General features: G+C 32.9%; 2 protein-coding genes across 2 annotated transcripts in view; one reads left to right on the top strand and one right to left on the bottom strand.

The window, feature by feature from the left end:
• LOC130893395 (probable leucine--tRNA ligase, mitochondrial) overlaps positions 1-13,391 on the top strand; it is a 56,393-nt gene extending 43,002 nt beyond the window's left edge. The window contains exon 11 of the mRNA XM_057799455.1: positions 13,209-13,391. The gene's annotated coding sequence lies outside the window, so the exon portion shown is untranslated. The remainder of the gene's footprint in view (positions 1-13,208) is intronic.
• Positions 1-19,129, bottom strand: part of LOC130893394 (rho GTPase-activating protein gacF-like) — a 438,283-nt gene that overhangs the window by 24,155 nt on the left and 394,999 nt on the right. Inside the window, exon 7 of the mRNA XM_057799454.1 lies at positions 10,576-10,760. Coding sequence (XP_057655437.1) covers positions 10,576-10,760 — 185 coding nt within the window. The remainder of the gene's footprint in view (positions 1-10,575; positions 10,761-19,129) is intronic.

Below are 19,129 nucleotides of genomic sequence, written 5' to 3'. Positions count from 1 at the left end.
AACTCAGAAACGAAGGATCGTATAAGAAATTATTTTCACGTCATCTGCTCAATATAGCAGATCGACTCAATTAATCTAGGGATCTGTTTTTTAGTACTTCTACGGTGAAAAGAAGATTGGCCTTTTTGAAAGGGCGGCAGTGGAGAAATCCCTTTTAAAGTGTCAAAACGAAATTAAGACGTTGCAGTGGGCTAAAGAACAAAAAAAATAGAACGTATTAAAGCGGGAGAGAGTTTTATGGAATGATTAGTCAAAGTTTGAAGCTTTAGGTCTAAGAAAAGAGTTTTTGAGGAAGAGCGATTGGAAATTTGATAAAAGTTGAAAGGATTTTGAAGAAAGGCTTTGAAAAAATATCAAAGGGAAACGTAGTACGTTCTGCCCAGCGTCATAAAATTTATCTTACAGCATGATTAAGATCCCAAGTTTTCTCGAAGTTGTGCAATAAGTATTTGAAAGAATTGGAAAGAAAGAATATACTGAGAATAATGATTTAGCCTTCACAGTCGCCTGACCTTAACAAGATAGAGTTGCTGTGGAAAAAATTGGACAGGGAAGTCATAAAGCATTGTCCTACTTCTCCTTTACATATTTGGTATACTGTGAAAAAGGAATGGAACTAAATAGACGACGATTTTTGTTGAAATTGTTACAGAGAATTACAAAATTGTGCAATAAGAGAAGTGGGTTACATCGATGAATTGAAAATTTAAATCTGTAACGATTCCAGACTGTAGTATTATTATTACTATATTCTTAACTATATATGTTTTTCAAAATATTAATTTCTAAATAGATCCTATTGTTTTTATTTGTTGTGTATCACAAGTCAGTTTACGTGGCTGCCATTTTTAATTTTCAAAATTGGAAAACACCAACTTTTTTACAAACATCTCTATATTTTCCATGTTATTGATTCTATTTTATTAATTGACTGATAAATATTTATCAAATTTGTAAGAACTAATTTCCTTATCAACAAAAGAAATCTGGATCCATCTCATATTTATTGGTTCACGCATAACGCTTTGCATATTTTAAAGTGACCTCAAAATGTAAACGTCATTCATTTCCGGGGAGATTTACCCTTAAAAATCCTTTTTCAATATTGACTGACGTTTTTATGTCTTACTTTATAATTTATTCTACCTTTTCTTACCTTGAAACAGTTGAAATACTGTATCGGCTTTTTTCTATTCCTTTTTATATGGATCTTTCTAAATTTCTGCACTTCATCTATAATATAGCGGGATTGACATATAATACTAATAATTTGACGACGAGTCAATATGGAATAATTGAAAAATTGTTTACATCAAGTCTACATTCTGTTTTAACTTGATGGTGTCGAAAATCGGTGGATAGCAGTTAACTTTTTGTCATTCCTCAACTTTTAACTGAAAGGACAACACCGCTTCTGCGTATATTTTGTGGAAAATCCATCAGTCAAATCAAGGCTAACCCTGTGATAAATACTATGTATTTAGGCCTAAATGATTTCTATTTGAAAAGGTCACTTGACAAAGTAAAATGGGTGTCGCTAGTTTGCTCACAATGAACCACAAACATAATCGTTTGATATTGTTTAAGTGTAAAGGACGATTTGTGCACCGTTTGATAACCTAGAATGAAGCGAGAATCCACTTGAACATGCCAGAAACCAAACACGGATGAATCGGTGCCAAAGAAATAAATGGTGGTATTTATAAACTAAGAAACGTTTTTTTATAAACCTGTATAATCCACATTTATTAACTTGGTAAGAGTGAAACAATAAATGGCGAATATTATGCCATCTTACTGGCTTAATTTAAGAATGCAAAAAATGTTCGCATTTTGCAAAGAAAAACTTTATTGTATACCACAATAATGCATAGGTGCAGACATGAGAAAATTCTATAAATAAGGATACAAATCGCTCCTTCATCAACCATATTCGAGGATGGTCCCAGAAGTACTTGGCCCAACAAAAAAAAGCCAAAACTTATGGAAAAAATATATTTATTTTTCATCGTAATCTTCTTTTAATTCTATATACTTTTTCCAGCGATGTTTAATAAGTTCGATACCCTTTTTATAATAAAAATCGTCAAGTTCCTAAAAATAGCCATTAACTGCAGACATCACCTCATCATTGTTGAAAAATCTTTGACCATCAACCATTTTTTCAAGTCTGGAAACAGAAAATGATCCGAAGAGGCTAAATCTGGCGATTAGTGTGCATGATGTAGAAATTTAAACTTTAATTCAATGAGTTTGGTCATTGCAATAACAGATGTGTGAGTTAGTGCATAGTCTTGATGAAACAACATTTTCCTCTTAGCCAAATTCGACCGTTTTTCCTTTATTTCTTCGCTCAAATGTTCGCATAATATTCGCCGTTGATAATTTTCCTTTTTCAAGATAGTCAATGAAAATTATCCCACGCGCATCCAAAAAAACCGACACCGTGGCCTGGTCTGCAGATGGAACGGGCTTTGTGTTCTTTGGAGCCAGTTCTCCTCTTTGAGTTTATTGTTTTGATTGTTTTATTGTTACGGGTATGAAGTAACTGACCCAGTTTTCATCCATGGTTATGAAACAGCGCAGAAATTCGGCTTTATTTCTGTGACACTTCTTCACGACGCTGTTTTAGTTCCATTGTGAACAAACGTGGCACCCATCATGCGCACAGCTCTCTCATGTCCAAATTTTCAGTTAATATGCGATATACTGCACCATTTGAAATGCCTACTAAATCTGCTAACTCACGCATTTTCAGTCAACGAGCATACAGTACCGCTTTATGGATTTTCTTCAACATTAAACTGTGTTACCCAATATTTTACTGTTGATAACGAAGGACCAGTCTCACCCAAAGTATAATCTAGTTTAGCTTTTATATTGGTTGGGGTAATGCCTTTTAAATAAAAGTATTGTATCACATAAAAATGACCAATTTTTTTCATGTTTACAAATTCACTGAAAACGCTCACTATTGATGGCTGGCAAACAAAAACTGAAGAGCGTGGAGCCTTCAAATTTAAAACATATGCTGTATAGATTGTGTACTTCATAATACAGTGGCATTTTTCAAGCAATTGCCCCGATTTTGGAAACGTTACTTGCACATAACCCTGTCAATTTAACACACTTCTCAAAGTATTTGAATTGGAATTAATGATAAAAAGGTCATGGGTTTGCTGATCATTGAAGCGTTCATCAGCTTAATTGAGATAGATTGAAACAATCTGTTGAAAATCATGCTTGTCCCTTACTACCACTACTAAATCATCCGCATAGCATAAAACTGTGAATATAGCGCTGCTAAGAGGATTTTGTCCTCTACCAATGATTCCGCTTTGTGGATAACCTTTCACTTCAGTAACAATGGAAGTGTTTCCGTTTATTTCTGACGTTACTATACGATGTTAAAGCATCACCCATTGTAGAATAGGAATTTCCACTTCCCATCTTCTAATGTCCTTTTGGTGGATTGATGTCAAGTGTTGTCATTAACTAGGTACTTCTAGTGGACTTGCCTTTCTTATAAGCAAATTGTTCAGTGTGAAGTGATTTTCTTGCGAGAGCCAGGATTCTGAGGTTTTGTTTTACGGTTTACTTCATAGTTTCTAAAGAATAAGAAGGTGAGATTGATCGATCGATAAGATTTTGGTTGATCTTCCTGTCTTCTGTATGTTTTTGGTATAAACACTACTCTTGCCTCTCACTATATTGCGGGTATGTAGCCTAGAATCAGGCTGGCTTCAAAAAGCTTCATTACTTCGAAGCAATGCAGGAAAAATGCCGTATTTGTTAGGTGATTTTCAGGGCTTGAAGCTCAATCGTCTACTTGATATTGTTTATTGAAATGTGTTTCCTGCCAGAATTTTGCTTTTCCTGCTAGGAACATTTGTCCCTTCATTCAGTATGCCAGAAGGTAATGCACCTGTATTACAAAACAATTTTGATTATATTGAAGTATCGAGTTTCATATGTATGTAGCTGATAAGTATATTAATATAGCAATTTCTTCAGCCGACAAATACAAAATTACTAATTAGAAGTTTGGCCATTGGAATTTAATAACTCGGAATTCTTGCGAAACAACTTCCAATTGGTTGATTTTATATCGAACATAATGTTTTCCGATTCAGTGACGATCGGCATATCCGTTCAATCTAGCAAGAGAAAAATGGACACTATAAAAATGGGATTGAAAAAATTTATCAATTTCCTCAATACTCTCAGTACTGGCATTTCGAATAACCTAAAAAGCAATTAATCCCAAGCGTATTACGGCTCTATCCTGTCAACGACCCTACCCTTTCAAATTCATCCATATTTCCCTAATTAGTTTAAAGGGTGAAGCCGGGAAGAGCGAATACAAGTTTAATTTCCCGCGGAAAATCCCGACTAATTTCGCGGGAATATCATGCACCATTATCATTCCCCTGATAAGCGTTGTTGACTAAATTCGTACCTGTTGTCATGGAGACCACATCTCTGCAATCCACCACTTTAATAATGTGATAATTAAGTTGTGCCCCCCGGGGTCACCTGTTCTCTCTCTTAAAATATAACGCCACTATATCACGTCCAGTGGCGCCAAAATCTCTTATTTATATCAATTTTTTGCTTACATCTAATAAATTAGGTTAGTTAATGGAGGATGGAACATATAGGACCAGACATGTTACACCACACCAGGTGTTTTATTTATTCGAGGTTTTAAACTTTTAATAAAATTTCGGCCGACAACCTTGGTAATCTTTCCCGTCTCTTCTTATCATGCACTGTTTTATAGTCAATCCGAGTCGCTGGAAAAAGTTCATGGAACAGTTTCAAAACAAAAATTGAGCACTTCAAGGTATTCATGATTGGATATGGTTTTATGTTATTCCAAAATATCCCCCATTAAGATGGATACACTTTTTCACGCGTTTGAAACAATTGTCGAAGCATTTTTTTCCTTCCGATTTAGATACCTCCAAAATATGATATGAACGCATCAACCGCTTCTTCAGGTGTAGAAAAACGTTTGACTGTTGAAAAACGTTTTTGTTTGAACCGATGTGTGAGAGCACGCATTGTCGTGGTGGAGAAAGATTCGTCTACTGCGATTGGTTTTCCTGATTTATTCGAACACTTCTGGCAAACAAATGCTAGAATACCGTTTAGAATTGACCGTTCTCAATGCACTGATGAAACGGTGGCGACATGTTTAGTTATTCCAAAAAAAACAGGCGACCATTTGCTTCGAAGTGCTTCGCACGCGAACAACTTTTGTAGGATTTGGCTCGTTTGGAAAGACCCATACAGTCGATTGTTGTATAGTTTCGGGATCATATACATAAATCCATGATTTTTTCAGCATTTCTTAGCACCAATCGACATTAGCTTTTTTTTGGGTGATTGTGAAATAATGTGGTATGCAATGCGAGCAAATATGTTTTATAGCCAAATGTTCATGTAATATTTAATGTATGCTAGAGGAACTAATGCCCAAGTATGCCAAAATCTCACGGTATGTCACATGATGATCTTGCGCTATCAATTTACGCACAGCATCGATGTTTTCGAGTGCAACAGCCAGTTTAGGACATCCATCACGAAATTCATCCTGTAGCGAAGTGCGACGACGATTGAGTTCGGGAAACCAGCGACGCTCGACATGATGACTTATTACCAAAAGTCGTAGCGAGTTGATCGGCACACTACTGTTGTTTTAATCCACGTCAAAAACCATAGAAAATCAACACATGAAAAAGTTCGCGATTTAATTCAATTTTTTGACCAAGATGAATGTTTCAAGTATGTGTAAATAACTTAAATAGCACTCGTTTAACAACACTGAATACACTGTTTACCTTTGTCTCTGAAGACGAACTTATCCAAACGTGCGTTAGACAGTGTAGTGGTGTAAACAGTGTATTCCAGCTTAGTACGTTCTGAGTATATTCACCATTAAAAATGTCAAACTTGATTATTGGCAATGTCAGATTTGACATATTCACATCATTATTGCCATATCTCAAAACTTAAGTAACAACCCACGTATTATATTATAAAACCGACGAAGTGAATAAAAGGCTTCTGACCTGTATTACCACCTGAAGCCCCATTTCATTTTTTTTGCTTGAAGATTTTGACAAATCTTAGCGATAGAAAATTGAATTTTACATATATGTAATTCGGTCTTTCAAGTTATTTCGTGTTGACTTACCTCTAACCATAATTTCTGAAAACTGTTACTTGAGTAGTAAACGGAAATAGGAGCATACTATCATGCTGAGAATTATATAAGTATATCCGAGAGGGTATAAAAAAAATTAAAGTTTCTGAAAGATGCCCCATACGATAAACATTTGTTGTCAAATGTAAAAAATTAGATGTTGTATAATTATCCTCATTATTGGATTAAGCGGGGCTTGCCGTAAACAAGAACTTAGAAATATAAAAATGCAACACATTCAGGACCTGGGAAAATCCTTGATAATTGATATTCCAGATTCTAAAACTAAAACGAGACGTTCATTTGTAGTACCAAAAACGTTTTATATCACATATCAAAAATACATGAATTTGCGTCCTGTTGAAATGGAACTTCCTATTCCTATTTTTTAATTACAGAAATGGGAAATGCATAACAACAGGTTATGGGGGTAAATACAATCGGTAATACACCACGTAAAATTGCTGAATATCTTGAGCTGCCGGAACCAAAGCAATATACCGGCCATTGTTTCAGGAGATCATCAGCCACTATGTTAGTTGATGCAGGAGGTGATATGCTATCATTAAAACGAATTGATGGCTGGTAATCTTCTACAGTAGCGGAAGGCTATGTGTATCAATCTCTTAAAAATAAAAATGACAACGCATTACGAATATTGAAGTCAATTACCAATTATCAATATTCGTTTTCTGATGTAACGAACAGTACTACAATTATAAATAACCGTTCATCATCATTAAATAATAAGGCACAATCCATTTACAATAATTGTTCAATTGTTATTAATTAAGTTTAAATAATTGCCATGTTTTTTATTTAATGAAAAAAAAATGATTGGACGTAGAAAATATATAGTACGAGTTGTAAGCCCATTACGTAAACATAAAATTTATGCACTTGCCGCTGCGCGTATGCATAAAATTTTTTAATTCATGCGTAATGTTTTACTTACAACTCTTGTTAGGTAATATTCTATTTTATACTAATGCCACAGAAATATATACACAGCTCCTAACCAACTTCTCATATCCCAAAAAATGACGAACTCAAAAAGTGCTGCAACACTACCATCATCGACACTATAACTATTGATTAGGACCTAAAATCTATTTTTCATTGTTTCATTCTATAAAAATCATAAGGATTTTTTTGTCATAAATTATTTATATGATCTTTCGGCCAAATGAAATTTCAAATATAAAATTAGCTTCGATAGCTAAATGATTCGTGAACGCGCGAATAAAACATCTAGGGACAGAAATGTGTAGAAAAGTATCCGAAAAAAAAATGTTACTGTCTAATAATTAACTAAAAAGTTCGCTATTGAGTTAAGTTATCATGGATACTAACGTTCAATATGATAAAGTTCAAATGGTTGTGATGTGTGAAAAAATAGTTGAGGAACAACAGTAATACCATAAAGTGTGGGCAAAATCATAGATAATTTTTACGAAATTCTACTCATTACTTTGTCTCGTGAATATAAACGAAAATTACATAAAATCTTTCAAAGGTAATTTTTGGTGGATCCTGCCCTGTTGTTTCCTCTGCAGTGCTTGAATAAAACAAGTTTTTTGTGTAGTTTGGCGTGGCTTACAGAATGCTTGTATTCAATTGGAACTGGGTTGAGTGTTTAAATTAAAAAAGGTGTTATCGTACAGTAGAACTGCGACTATATTGTTCTCCTTCGTTTATCATTTGCCCAATATCGTTATTGTAATCGTATAATGGAAATTTTTACTATAACACTTCCAGGTATAAAGGAATATATTATGTTCGTGTGAACTACGTCCCTGTTTTATATCTACACGCATATAAAACCAAAAAACAAAACCCAAGAACAATAATTTTATCTTAATACTTCCAATTTGTTTTTATTGCCAAAATTTCACCAACTGAAATAGTCGGGTACGGTTTGATGCCGAAAGTCTACATAAGATTTGACATCAAGATAAACATTAAGATTCAGTGCTCGTATGCAAACTGTATGTTACAATTATCTCTTTAAAAGATCTCTTTACCTTTGAGACTAAGCAATTAAGATAGAAAATGGGTAAAGAGAAGTCCGAAATATTTTTGTATTCAGAATGGGTCATCACATATACAAGAGTTTTAGTCATGTGGGAAAATTTTAGTAACAATATTTTGACTTTTTAATATTTATCATGAAGTGTTGAAATCTCCTCGGTGGCTGGAAGAAGATAGCCGGGCTTCCTAACCGGATCTTAGAATTTATTTTTATACTAATTTAACAACAAATAGATTTCATTCCTTTGATCAATAGAAAGGAAAAAGTATGAAAAAAATATTGCCTCTTTCATAATAATTTTATTTCAAGATCATTTATTTTATATTTTCATTTTCTTCCCTTTAATGTCACTCAAAATATGTAATTTTTCAAGAGAACTGGGCAGTCAAGATAATTTGTATTCGTAATTCATGCAATAAGAGGCGGGAAAAAAACAGAAATATGTACGAGGTTTTATCAAAAACACTCATATTCTCATGTGGTTTGAAAAGCTGTGATATGTTCGAACACGAACCGGTTTGACAATCTGTTACTACAGTTGGTTTAGTTATATCGTGTTTGCACTATCTATTTTAAAATATACAACTGGAACGACGCATTGGAAGTTTATTTAAACTCTGAAGAAGTTCCGGGAAATATTAAAATTTATCTATGGTGATGATGCAGTAAACTTGAAGAACCAAATGTAAATGTACAAAAAGTGGATATGCTCGTTTCTTTAAACAAGTGATTGGGGGAACATTTGCAAAAATAAGCGAAAAAAAAGACCTTAAAAACTAAAAACTGCTTCCTGTATCATGATAACGCCAAGGGTCGTTCTTGATTGACGAATTTTTGGCCACTACAAGCCTTTCTGTGTGTTCACGTCTAGCTTACTCACCAGATATAATACCATACAAATTCTAGTTATTTTTTAAAATATTAGATTTAGAAAAACTCACACAATCTCACACAAAAGTCTCTAATCATTCCAATACATATAGGCATGTGAAACTCTGATTGCAGACGCCTCAGATTTCACGTGTTCTGTTTAGTGATATATTTTTGTTAACGGTAGTACTTTGAAGGATTATCGATTCATTTTTTTTACTTTTTTCCTCATAAAATAATTCGTCGGATTTTTATCGGTCCTCCTACGTGTGCCAACAGTTTTTTCCGGAGAAGAAAAAATAACAGGTTTATTCTGAATTACATTTTATACTAATATCCATAAACTAAATGGTACCCGCTCCCTCGCGCACTTTTGTATAATTACAAACTCGCCCACCGTGAAGCCGGGCCTGTCCTAATATGTTATCGAAGATTTAGTTTGGCGGGTGAGTCGGGACTTTTTTTGTCTGTTTACCTTGTTTTCTGTGACAATTTCTAAGAATGCCATTTGGTTTGTTTGCGGCAATATAGAGGTTTCAAAGATTCGAAGGTTTCTGAAGGTGATAATGATATATAAAACGAGGGTCTAGCATCCGTAACTCTCGGTGTTGCAGGTTTTCTGCGGTTTCCCTGCAACCCGGTGAACCGTTTCTCCAGCCAAATGGCCGATGATAAGGAGTAACGCAGCCGCAGCTGTACCCGCCTGCCCCCTTTTAAATTTGAAATAAACAAAAAATAAAAAGAATAAACATAAAAACACAAAATTTTTTCAAAACATCAAAAAAAGAGCCGTTTTGATTGCAAGTTCCCTCTCGCTTTCTTCTAGTCAAAATCTCCGCGAAAAGTTAAGCAACCACCACAACCCCAGCTCTGCAGAGGAGCAATTCCTATATCAGGGACAGTAACAAGTGAACTAAACGATGTATCCGAATAAATTGGATGTTAAGTTAGTACATAGATATTTGTGAATATTTAAGCCAATCATAAGCCCAATTAATAAATTGTTTGATGATTTGTAAATTGATATTGAAAAACTTTTTATAAACAACCTTATCCCCTCTTCGCCCTTGAAGGTGAACACAGCAAAAATCCCTACATATATGTTCATTACTTTTTAATATCTTGTGCATACACAAAATTAGAAGACTCCAAAATTTCCGGACTTTCGAACGAATTCTCATCCTCTATTCAAACCTCTGATGGGTGGAAAATCCAACAACCCTTCTTACTGAAAAGTAACGTTAGAAAATGAACATACTGTCCAAATCCGTGATTTCAGTGGTTTCCGCTGTGCGATGATGAATCAGTCAGTAAGGACATGTCCTTTTATATATTGGGATCAAGTACGGAAATTTGAAAGCTAATACAATGAGAGATGAAAACAAAAAATTGTTAACACTGTGGCACTCGATCTCATCCGATTACTACCTTATTCTAGGACTTGATAAACTTTTTCACTTACCTATCATGAGTAAAGATACGGTGAGGTGATCTCGACCAGATGGTCTCATGGCCCCCAATGCCGTACCAACCAAAACGCAGCAGACAGCAACTAAAGCTATAAGTGCGATGAACCACCTCAGCGAACCCGGTTTCCATGAAAGAAATCCACAACATCCTTTAGGTGGATCTTCCGAAAATCGCCCTCTGCAATGAAAGTACATATTATTAATTAAAACAAATCAGATAATTACAAGAAAAGTAAGAATATAGAGAAAAATAATGATAAATAACATAACAAGATTTAACATAAATTTCCATATAAAATAATTCGACAACCCTATCGAAATAATTATGTATAAATGTTATAAATATTTTGATGACGGTTGAAATTCTGCCGAAACATATTTCTATAAATAAATGTTATCTCTGATATTCGACAAAAATAAATTTAATTTAACCACTGAAAATTAAAACATTATAATTTATCGGTACATTGTCCTGATTTTAGGACTGATTTAATTGAAAATGAATTTTTAAATCTGTAAAAAATATTGACGTTTCGACCTGTTCGGTTTTTATCACCTAAAATATGAATGTGAAATGAAAATTTGTTTAAACCACATTAAAAATTTTAAACATTTTACTCTCAGTTGGCTTATCTCAAAAACAAGTAGTATCCCCCTATTAAATTGTTCATAGTTATATTAAAATTTATAAATATATATAAATGAAATAGATTTATAAATTTGACGCAAATTGTTCATTTCTTTTTCATGGTTTGTTATTGCAGTTGTTTTTATTGTACTGATGACTTTTTAAGCTATTTTCCAAAAACTGAGTTGTCTGTCCTGTGCAAACAGCTTGATAGTGATTGTGACACTTTTTCCATAAAGCAGACATCCCAGTAATAGAGCTGAAATTAACAAACTATAAAATTTTATAAAAACGTTCATTGAATTATAAAAATTCAAAAATTCTTGACGCTGAGTCAAGTACATAGCAACGAGAAAGTTATCAATGATAAAAAAGATCTACAATTTGAGTAAAATTTTTAATTCTATAAATATCAATGCAATTGTGAATAATTTGAATACGGATTGCTACGTATTTTTGAGTATAATAACTAAAAAATTAATTAGTGTGGTTAAAACAGATTTTTATTTCGATATTTATGTTGTAGATTATCAAATCAATGAATTTTGTAATTATGCATATTGTCAATTTTCAATCGAAAGAGACCTAAAAACAATAAGATTTATCAACAAAAATTTATATCGAGGTATATATCGTAACACCAATGATGAATAGTTATGGGTCCTTCTGGATGTTAATACCACATCATCTACCTAATGGTCAAGACGAGGTCGAATAAATCGGAATACGATCCAAGGTGGAACTAAAGATTAAGCTCAAACTTATCAAAGCCACCTTCATCCCCATCATAATGTACGCATTAACAACGTGAGGTTAATCTACCAAGAGTTATCGTGAAAAGCTTCAAGTTCAGCAGAACATCAGCATATGAAAAAAAAGGAACACCTCTTAGTTCATCAGGATTAACAAAATTTACCGGGAGTTGGATCAGAAGAAGATTCAAGACGGAAGATAGGTATTGAAAATGTTGTAAAACGATTCTTAAGTAAGAAATAACTAATCAATTAACCCCTTAACTCGTACGAATTAATTAGAGCCGCGTTTTATATAATTTTTCAGACTAGAATATAATCGAGAATTGATAATTTTTGTACTTTTTCATTTTTTTGCGGGAAAAATGTTTTAAAATGTGTTTTTTTCACACAAAAAAGTGATTTTCTTGACATTAAGTGAGATAATGAATTATTTATGATAGATTAGTATAATTATAGCAATTTTAATATGAACAGTGAAAGTATGATACTCTAAAATTGTTACTCAAGTCGAACCGGAATAATTTTTTATGCTTTACAATTATCAAGGTGGTTCGCATTTCAATAGAAATCATTTGTTTGCCAAATAGTGGAAAGTATATTTAGAAACTTTTCGCAACAATTATCGCGATTGTTTTTTTACTTATTAAATCCTCTATTTTATATTATAAATAGATTAAATTTACGCAGCAACAACAGAAGTAAACTACCGAATTTTGAATTTTTTTGGAGGAAAATGGCATCAACATAATTTCAATTACGGTGAAAATGACAAGTACATGCGGCTTTAACCCTTTAAGGACGAGTCTTCGCTTATTTGCTGGACGAATTACGTCATTATGTATGTTTCAACATAACCATTAACATTAACAATTATGCATGGAAAATGGAGTAGAGGTCAATCACAAAAGAGATTGAGTGACAACCTAGAGCCAGGATGAGGAAAGATATCGAAGAAAGAACAGGAACGATTATGGAAGAAAGAAGAAGAAATAAAATATATTTTGAAAACTTGTATAATAAAATCCATAGATATTTAATTGCAAATAAATTATTTCACATCTAGGTATTTGTACATAATTTTACCTTCTATTGGTATTATATTATGTTTATAATATTAAGATTTGCTTTGGAAACAAACTGATTTTTAGAAGCTTTTAGTCCACTTGCGATGTACACTATTGGTCAAAAGTTTCTACCCACCCCATAATCTATTCATTAAATTTGAAATAATACACTTTTCCAGCAGGAGCTTTGCCAATAGAAAACGTTCAGGACGTCCTCAAAAACACACAACCACTGAAGGAAACGTAATCGAAGATTCACAGGCTCAGGGATAGCAGCTCAGATCAATGAATCTATTGATCTATCTTTGAGTACCTCTACAGTGAAAGTGAAAACTGGCTTGTTTGGAAGGTGGCATAGAAGGAATCTCTTTTGAGACTGTAGTTTTATTATTACTATATTTTTGTCTACGTATGTTCTTTAAAATATAAATATCAAAATCGATCGTATTGTTTTTATTTGTTGTGTATCACGCAAACTATAGGGAGGGCAAAAACTTTAAGACGGTGTGTTCGGGTCTGGCAATTAAATTTCGAAGCATATATCTTCTACCAATTGAGCTGAAATGTTGTATACACTTTTTGTTTAGATACGTGTGAAGTCATTATAAAACTAACTAAACTTTACAAATTCACTGAAACCTCATTTCATTCAAATTTATGAAAGTCCAGCTTTCACTTCACTTGTAGTCGATTTATTTTCGCCGGAGAGTTTTTCAATACCTCATAAATCCGAGATTCAATTTCGCACAAAAAAGTATATAGCTGTAGAAATTATAATTCTTTTTCTTGGAAAGATTTCTGTTATTATAATATTGAGTTCATTAGCTCTAAATTCTGTTAAACCTTCATTAAAATCATTTAGTTCAAAAAATGTGAGTGAAAAACCGTTAACATTAGTCATAATGAGGGGATGTAAATATGTAATTATTACCTCTCAGCGTGTCATACAGGGTGTTTCTATATTCGACCGACAACGCTCAACCACAGAGAGATCTCAATTCATTTTGAAAGGAATACGAACCCTCACGGGACCTAGTTGCTGAGATATAGGGTGTTCAAAATTTTAAATCAAAATTTGCCATAAATCAAGAACAACTTTAATTTTTTTTTTAAATTTGGTGACCAATATGCTCCTTAACAAAGTAATATTTTGACATAAATAAACTTTGGAAAAATTGTTGCGCGCTGTCAGGGTTAGTTGTCACTTTTATCCCCCTATTTTTACGCCACTGGAGCGAATTCATTTTTAAGTTTGTTTTAAATTGCCTGATTATTTTTAATTACAAAACTAATAACCTTTTATGGAGCTAAAATGACCGGCGTAGAAATTTGCCTTTAAGCAAATTTTTTATTTTAATTTAAAATTTTTAGCACCCTATATCTCAGCAACTAGACCCCGTAAGGATTCGTATTCTTATATCGAAATGAATCATTTATTGATATGTCTCTGTGGTAGAGCGTTCGAATATAGAAACACCCTGTATATTGGCAGTATTTATAAGAGCACTATCAATGATTGGTAATAGAGAAACTTTGTTTTATGAAAATGAAAAATTTATAAAGTTCGCAGCAAAGTTTGTGGCACACATCTCGAATACGAACAAATAAAAAAAGACATCATAAAGACTGAATATAATAATAAAAAAATACGGTTTCATACTTATCAAAGCGTAACGGTGTGACAAGTAATAATTTTCAATAATCCCTGCTCGACTTTCACAGTTTTGCCAATTAGCAACCGTTATGATATAGATTATAGAATAATATAATGAATAGATAATACAGGGGGTAAGAAAAGTATATATGATACATTTTTCCTATTTTTCTAATAACTCTTATAAACTGTCGTTACATTTGACACGAATGAAGAAATGAACGCCCAGGTAAGAATTTTATATATTCAGAATAAACGGTTTGAATTACCATTTTTAATACTCTAACAAGGCTACATAGGTTATTCTCTTTTCTCTCTAAGTTAGCCTTCGCCTATGTGATTACGCAGCCATCGAATATACTCAAACTATTCCGAAGAACTTCTAGGAATATTTTAGGACCCCGAATTGGCTATAAAAGATAAGAGAGAAGTTGAATAATTAATTGTAGTAGGAATAAATAATTGATGGACGGTGTGTTACAAATTAGTTCGGAGTAACAAGTTTTTTGTAAGAAGTGAAGATTTATATCAGGAAATTTATTAAAATGTTGATAACTCAGCTCTGAAGATAGCTGAACGAGCGCTGCAACCGATAAGATAAGAAAATTGCCGCATTGATAAGAACTGGTGTCAAAGTGTGGGATGATCCTATATGAGATTTGAAGTTGCTACTTCAAATAGATCCAGTAATGTAGCGTTTTGGTTGAGCGCCATGAAGTTCCGATAAGATATGTCGATGAAAATGGTAAAGAAAGCGACAATGTCAAATGGATGGGTAAAGGGCAATGACATATCCAGAAAAAGCAGAAAGTAGAAAAAAATGGCCCATTATAAACATTGACGGCGTCGATTAAGTCTAGTGAATTGGCGGTTTTATGAGGGCCAGTGGAGACCATTGTAATTATGTTTCTCTTCGAGGACGGGCAAATATCATAAAAGTGCAACTGGAGAGATTGGACGCCTTCTATTCTGTAGTGAGATGAGGAAAGTGAACTTGGTCTACAGATGCGATTGTAGAGGTACTCAAGTGAGTCATCTGCGAAGGTCACTTCCGAAGGTAAAATGAGATTCCAGTAGGATTGGTGTTTGGAAGCAAGCAATCTCAGAGAAGATATACCTAGAAAAGTTTTCACTTCAAACACTTCTATTCTGTTCTATTCGGTAGTGAGATGAGGAAATTCACTTGATGGTTGGGTTCAAGATGCTGCTGCAGAGGTATTCAGGTCAGACACTCGAGAAGGTCCCGTTCGGAGGTAAAATGAGATTTGTCGCAAAGAAGCTCAAAGCAGACGTAACTGGAGAGGTCTTGAGGTAAAATACCTGTTAACGTCTTGTTAATTAGTGTTACAGTGGACTTGGTGTGTGGCTGCTGACTGATAGGTGAAGATGCAACTGGAGTCAATCAGCATTTAAAGAAGTGATCAACTGTATTGTTGACGTTCCAAGAGAAGACATACCGTGGTTGTTTGATGCTGAAAACAAATTTCTGATTCGGTATAAAAGTAGGAGAGGAGACAAGTTGGAACTGATTTAAAAAAACGTCAAAGTCAAGTCTTAAGAAAAGTTGCTTGAAAATTAATAAAATTAAAAGTAAAACTAGATTTTATATAATAGTACCGATCGAAATAAGAATATTGTGAAAGTTTTTTTATAAGATATGAAAATACGGATTAATGTTTAAAACAATAAAGTGTCTGCGGATGGATGAAATACTTTTAATCAGAATTACAATTAAATTACAGAAAAAACAATCTATTCAAGGTAGAGAAAATAATCGGTCTGTGAAGTGATTTCCGTTACAAATTATTTTGACTATTGACTATGATAATTGCAATTATATTGGTCGGATAAATCTCATTACGAACACTTGACTAATAACATGATCTATATTTAGATTACAGTTATACTTATTGGGGTGTAAGTTGAATGATTTCCATAAAGCCACCAATCTTGGTTTGCCTAAACTTCGGGTTCAAAAACTACATCATTTTCAAATGTCGAAAGATAAAAAACGTATCTATTTGAATAATTTATTTTTTAGAATCTAGCTCTGCATAGTTGAGGACTATTTTCTAACATAATTGCACTTTTTAAAAATTGAGTACTTGGAAATTTTCAAAAAACCTATTTTTCTCTTCAGTAAAATGCCTCTTATGTGGCAAATAACAAAAAGTTATTCAGATAAATTGATTATAATCAATATTTAGATTCTCGTACCAAAATCAACTATAATTTTTATGTGCACTTCACAAAGACTAGTATTTGTAACAAAGAGCAAAAGTTGTATTCATAACAATATTCATCTCTTGTAATGAACTGACAATACTACACTATTAGAGAAATTGTCTTTAAATACAGTGTTATATGCTATTCTTATTGACGAGAGAGTAATAAAACCCTATTTCTAATCCAAAATTTCATACGGTCTTTTTAAATATTATTACAGAATAATCCATATATTTTCTCGAATTTTCATCGATTACCAAAGCCGTGCTTTTATTGGTCTTTTATACTTATAAGCTCTAGAGAACAATGGAAATTGTTTTATACAGGCCAAAAGTCTTGTATATTATAGTTTACATATCCGTATCATAAGATTTTTTTTCAATAAGTACCTATCTGACTTGAAATAAGATTGAATGTTTTGCTATTCAGTGAGGAGATCGAATTTTTCTACATTCCAATTTTTTCCTCATGTAAATAACACGATGTTGACAGTACGCCGTTCGATTAGAAATGTTTGGTTGTATGTTAATCCCTACTATACGTATTTTCAATAAATAATTCATTTTATGATAATTTTCTTCAGAATGTCTCTTTATGACGAACGGTTTTCTTGGCATATACAACGATCTAAAAATCTACATATATACTTAGCTATAAATTTTATAAAATTTATAAATCTATTGAAAAATTCATTTTTTCTATCTTTAGATTATACAGGTTGTCCCTGTAAAAGTTAAGGATTGTTAACCATTGGGCATGAGCCGCCTCTTCAGATAGTAGTGTAGATTTAATTATTTCGTCACAAATTTATGATGTTCGAATGTATAATTTAGAAAATATACTTAAATATAAGCTCTGATTTCGCAACTTTAAATGCCTATAACTGTAATCACAGCATTATTTTCACGTCATCTATTAACTTCCGAAATTTTTGCATCAAGTCCTGGAACACCCATATATGGAAAAATAGGCAATCTCAGTAAGTAGGGAAACAACAATAAAGCGATTGCCAGAAAAACACCACAATATAGAAGGTTAATTGGTAATTCAGCCATCAATAAATATCTACATATAAACTTTAAAATTAAAAATAAAAACCAGATTTTTATAATAAAAAAAGTGACGTTTGAGAGAAATAGTCAACTTTTGATACATTTGAAATCAATTCGAAAAAATATAATTATCATCAAAATGAACTAAGTATAACTAAATATCTGTTTGGACTCTATTTACCATATTTGTATTTCTGTTTGAAGTTCAAAAGATCTCAAGTTATTACACTCGATTCAAAAGAAAAATGAGGAAAAAACCTTAGTTGTCATAGCTTTACGCTTTGATAAATTTATAGAGTAGAAACTACTCTTTCTTGTTTTCTTTCATCATACTTGAGTTCACATCGCCGAAAATGAGATTTTCGGTTCTAGATATTAATAACTCATTTTAAGCTTTCCAACCAAGTGGAAATTCGTTTATTATCTTTTCATTTTCGGGGTTCTAACAATATATCTTCCGCGGCAAAATCATTCTTAAAATACATAAGTTGTACAAGGGAAGTCAGTGTATAATTTGTAATATGCTGTTTTTGAAAAGAAGAATAAATAAAAAATAGCGTTCAAGAGTTATTATTATTTCAAAATATTTTGGTATTCTTTCAATTACGATTTAGTATAATATACGAGGATGTATTGATATCTAGTTAGCCTAGATCAGTTCCATGCATAAACAAAATATTGCGTCACCATAGCAACGAACAATAACTTATTAGAAGTATCAGTGTAAAGTTTGATTTCAAAGAAGTAAAACAGAGTTACCTGTATTTAAAAGGGTTAAGAAATAAGCAGATTTACGATTATATGCTTAATACCCTTGGTGATCAATGTTCTTCGTATGCAACCGTGAAAAATTGGACTGCAAGCTTCAAAAGATGTAAATTTTCCATTGAGGATGATGACCGATTGAGAAGTTCAGTTTCTGTGTCAGTCCCCAAAAATATCGATGCAGTTCATGACATAATTTTATCAGACCGTCGAATTGGTCTAAAACGGATATCTGAAGCACTGAATATTTTATACGAACGTGTTCATCATATAGTTCACGTCAATTTGGACATGAGAAAAATTGCCGCAAAATGGATCCCCAAATGTTTGAATGTTGACCAAAAGCGTGCAAGGGCAAAGTAACAATCGATAGAATGGCGACACTCTGGCTCTCCAAGACCTA

The sequence above is a fragment of the Diorhabda carinulata genome, chromosome 4 (assembly GCF_026250575.1).
Source record: "Diorhabda carinulata isolate Delta chromosome 4, icDioCari1.1, whole genome shotgun sequence".
NCBI classification, from domain to species: Eukaryota; Metazoa; Arthropoda; class Insecta; order Coleoptera; family Chrysomelidae; genus Diorhabda; species Diorhabda carinulata.
This window is presented reverse-complemented; position numbering and strand designations above follow the sequence as displayed.